Here is a 4,567-nt window from a genome sequence, read left to right on the forward strand (position 1 = left end):
AGAGGAGAGAGAGAGAGAGAGAGAGAGAGAGAGAGAGAGAGAGAGAGAGAGAGAGAGAGAGAGAGAGAGAGAGAGAGAGAGAGAGAGAAAAGAGAGAGAGAGGAGAGGGGGAGGGGGAGAGGCCTGTCAAAACTCGTCTGCCAGGGTTCATTGCCAAGGAGCGCTGCTGAAGTCCACTTGTGTCACCGGCACGAACCGACCTGCCAAAGCATTCCGTTGGTCGGTGAGACTAAATCGTTCATCAGAGTACCCCAGAGTTCCTCCGTTCCAGCAGGATTATGGGAAGTGTTCGGAGAACAGGGGAGGTCAGTCATTCCACCTCCCCCCTCCCCTTTTTTTTTACAGTTTACATTAGTCCAGGCTTCCCACTTCCATATCCGAAGAATACAAGAGACGGGGCAAAAGGGCACAGACAAGTAGTACGGTTAGTTTAACTTAATGTTTAATGATATGGATTCATTTACAAGGTCTCCGTCGAACAGTGCCTCCCCTCAGTTGTCCTGCGCAAGCTTGACTGTGTGTGCATGCGTGTGCACGCGTGCGTGCGCTCCAATTCACACACACTCCAACAGGAAGCAGTGGGCACACATCCAGCAGCCCACTTCCTGTTTCAGCTCATATCCAAAGGATGTATCCAAAAAGGGGGAAAAAAAGAATATTTCCATTTCCATCTCTGCAAAATGTTCCGGCTCAGGAGTTCCTGTGTAGTTTTTTTCTTTTTTCATTCAGTTTCTCCCCCTCCCCAATGACAGACAAGGTCAGCCTGGAGATTGTGCTTATAAAAAAAAATGCTTGGGGAAAAAAAAAAATCTTCTAACCTACTTTCTATGCAAGCATTTAGGAGATGGGAAGAAACCATCACAAGTATACCAGGACATGAAAATATATATATATTTAATATATATATTTATAAAATGTCTTTATTACTCCAGTATTTACACTTTTCACAAGACGTCCAAGGAGCACAGTTTAAAAATGAAGCACCGCTTCATGTTACATCACAGAACATTCTCATTTTGTTTAAAAAAAAAAAAAAAAACATAAAACAAAACAAAGGAGAGAGAAAAAAAACGCAGAAAGATGAGAACACAACCCCAGGAGAAGGAGACCTCGAACAAAACAAAAAACGACTGATTTCAAACAGCATGACAGTATTTACTTCTTTAGTGCCAAAAGGAGCTGCATTGGGCGTGGAAGTGTTAGCCGTGTACTGTAATGCAACAAAGCTCTACTGAAGACTGAAGCCAAACAAACATCCACTGTGAGACATGAGGCCAGGGACATCGATCGCTGTCGCCTGTTTCGTTTATCAATCCAGAGCTGACCGGTCTCCCTCCCCCATATCGCAACCCCCCCCCAATCTCCCCCCATCTCGAATCTCCAGAGCACAAGCCAGGAAGAGGGGGGAGGCGGCTGTCTGGGAAACAGAAGGAGGTCCGGGTAGGTCCGAGGAGTTTTTTTTGAGTGCAAGGGGAGAGGTAGAGGGTGAGCAGACTCCCCCTCACTTCAAGCGCACCCGTTCCAAAAAAAGAGGGGTGCGCCATCTAGTCCTTGGTGGCTCCTCCTCCTCCGTCTCAGTAGATGACCTCGTAAACAGTAGCCTTCTTGTCCCCGGAGCCCGTCACAATGTACTTGTCGTCAGCCGAGATGTCACAGCTCAGCACAGACGAGGATTCCTTGGACTGTGGCGAGAGAGAGAGAGAAAAGAAATGGTGGGACAGAAGATTAGTCGAGGAGGAAGATTGTGCACATCCCAGGTATAGGTGCATGACAAAGGCTGACTGAGGTATTAAAGTGAGGAGTCCGCATACGTTTTAAAAAAAATCCTTTTCTGAGTTTTATTACTTGAGAATTCCTTAGAACAGAAGATTAGGTCAGGATTATGTTTACATTTGGTCATCTATTCTGTTCTCCAAACCAAAAAAAACAGTAACTGCATAACTTGGAATTGGAAATGGACTTCGAATTGAAACGGACACCTTTTTCTTGTGATGAAATCTCATAGTTCTTTTATCAAGAAGGTACGTGGAAATCATAACCACTATTTGACTGGACATTGTGGACTTGTGTGATAAACCCTTTCCACGGTTTGTACATTGCAACACAGCTGCCTGCTACCTTTTTAGCTTTGCAGGGCAATATTGCAGCTGCTCACCCGTAACCCTTTCCCTGTTAGCCTCCCAAACAGAGGCCAGCTTTTTTTTGTGCGTGTGTGTTTGCTCAAGCTGACAAGGCAAGGGAGCGGATCAATACTTCCTAAAAGGAGTCTGGTAAACATGTACTGCTAAAAGGCCACGAAACGACAGGCTGAACAACCTCGCTGGTTTTCCTGGAAACTTCACTGTAGATGTGCTTACAACTGGGACAGTGGAGCATGGGAACTTCAAAGTCCCAGACACCACATGATAAAAACTATACCTATATGATTCTGCTTTAAAAAAAAAACAAAACAAAAAAAAAACACACATTTTATTTTGACTGGTTTAAAGACTTCAAGACTAACTATAAAACAACAATAAAAAGGTCTTGAGATCTTGAAATAGGCAAAAAATAAATGTGAAGCTTCCAATCCATTAATGTCAAAACTTCATAGCCTCCTAGAATGTTTTGCTCCTCTTGAAACATATTTAGCCTCATGTTACTATCAAATGTGTGTTTCCCTTCACAGCTGTTTCTTTTACGCTAAAGCTGTTCAACACTACCGCTGCAATGAAGCTGAAGGTAGCTGACTTGTCACATTTATTTTTGACCCATTTAACGACTTCAAGACTGGTTATCGTCATTGTACGGCTGTGTCTACCACAAACTTAGATGATTGTACAAGTAACTGTGGCATGACGTTAAAAGGTCTTAAATACTTGACAAGGGCCAAAAATACAATTCATTTAAAAACTACTAGCCTCTAAGACCGTTTTTTTTTTTGCCTCTCGATGTCAACATGAGTCTAAATGGCTTTCAAATGTGTGTTAGTCAATGTTGTCTTTCACGCTACACCTGGTCCTAGTACCAATGTAGTGAAGCTCCGGGTAGCCAGCAGTGCTCGTCACAGTGCCCTTTGAAACTAAACACATTCAACACACGTTTGCCCTGGCCAGCAGATTAGGCTTATTGATTGCCATACCTGGAATATGCTGGCACCGTAGGGAGTCCTCCAGGCATTGAGTAGATTGTCCTTCCCTGTGCTCACGAACCATTTACCTTTACAAAGGGAAATGAAAATGCACTCAGTCAGTACCCACCGTGGAGAGAGAAAGAGGGGAGAGAAAAGCACACACACGAACACGCACGCACCCATTTGCAAGGAAAAAAGGACGTTCAAGGTTGCTCTGAATAACCATTTCAACCATCACACACTATTTCACCCATGAAGTCAACTTAGGAAGCAATAAGGAGGGGTGAGAGTCAGTGAATTAGCTATAAAGAGAGGGGGAATACGAAAGAGGGAGAAAATAAGCAATAAAGGTGGAGAGAGAGGGGAGGGAGGAGAGAATAAAGAGGGGGAGGGAGGAAGAAAGAGAGCAAAGGAGAAAGAGACAGAAAAGACAGGGAAAGGGTTGGGTTATACAGAGCTCTCTCAGAGAGAGAGAGAGAGAGAGAGAGAGAGAGAGAGAGAGAGAGACAGAGAGAGGTGTATAAGAAGTGTGCTGGTAGCATCCGTAGTGGGAGCCGTCTTACCGCAGTAGGCGAACTTGAGTGACAGCACGCAGCTCTCGTGCAGGTGCAGCTGGTACTTGTCTGGCTTGGTGTGGTGGAGCACCTCCACGTTACTGCTCTCCATGCCCACCGCTAGCCACTCGCCCGTCGGACAGTAGCCCAGCGAGAAGATCTGCAAACACACACACACAATAATGTTATGTAACTCACTATACTTTTCCGCTTGTTTGTATGGCACGATTTGCACGGTACCATATCTCTACTAATTTGCAATTTTCGCTTTTACTGAATTGACATGAAACACAGTGTCATGTAATGTAACACAATGCAATATAACTAATTGGCAAAGTCATACTACTTTGAGGTCACCATAATACCTGTGCCATAAAGGTGATATTCATGTCATTATAGGAAAGGGTCTCAGAGGGGACCATTTTAGAGTATAACAGATGGACAGAAAGATGTACTTGTATTGATCGCACAGTGGGAAAATCAAAGACTATTTCACCCTTTGAGTAATTTCCCCCAAGTCCTGGAGTGAAACGGTGGCATACATTTTCATTCAAAGCAGAATCTTTGACCTCTTCGAGTCATTTAATCTGGAGCTAAGATATTAAAGAGTCTTTAACCCTTTGAGTCATTTAATCCAATGCCTTAGATGATCCCGTGGCGTACATTTTCATTTAGAGTAGAATCTTTCGCCTTTTGATGTACTTCACTGATCCCAAGACGATTAAAGATTTTTTTCCACTCCTTCGAGTCATTTAAATCTAAAGCCCTGGCTGATGCTGTGCAATTTACATTTGGTGTGGTTGTTATACATTTCACTCCTGCTTTGATTAAAGAATCCCATTGTGTTCGAGTCATTTAATCCAAAGCCGTGCATGACACCGTGGCAGACATGTTTGGAGAG

The 4,567-nt window shown here is 43.8% G+C and overlaps 1 protein-coding gene across 4 annotated transcripts in view; it reads right to left on the reverse strand.

Annotated features, from left to right (window-relative positions):
* Positions 1-420: 420 nt before the first annotated feature.
* Positions 421-4,567, reverse strand: part of tle3b (TLE family member 3, transcriptional corepressor b) — a 40,652-nt gene continuing 36,505 nt past the window's right edge. For all 4 annotated transcript variants that reach the window (XM_063188121.1, XM_063188120.1, XM_063188118.1 and 1 more), the window contains 3 exons: positions 3,676-3,826; positions 3,122-3,198; positions 421-1,682 (listed from right to left, as the gene is read on the reverse strand). In XM_063188121.1, coding sequence (XP_063044191.1) covers positions 1,575-1,682; positions 3,122-3,198; positions 3,676-3,826 — 336 coding nt within the window. In that variant the 3' untranslated portion in view covers positions 421-1,574. The remainder of the gene's footprint in view (positions 1,683-3,121; positions 3,199-3,675; positions 3,827-4,567) is intronic.

This window comes from Engraulis encrasicolus, chromosome 22, assembly GCF_034702125.1.
Source record: "Engraulis encrasicolus isolate BLACKSEA-1 chromosome 22, IST_EnEncr_1.0, whole genome shotgun sequence".
In the NCBI taxonomy this organism is placed as follows: Eukaryota; Metazoa; Chordata; class Actinopteri; order Clupeiformes; family Engraulidae; genus Engraulis; species Engraulis encrasicolus.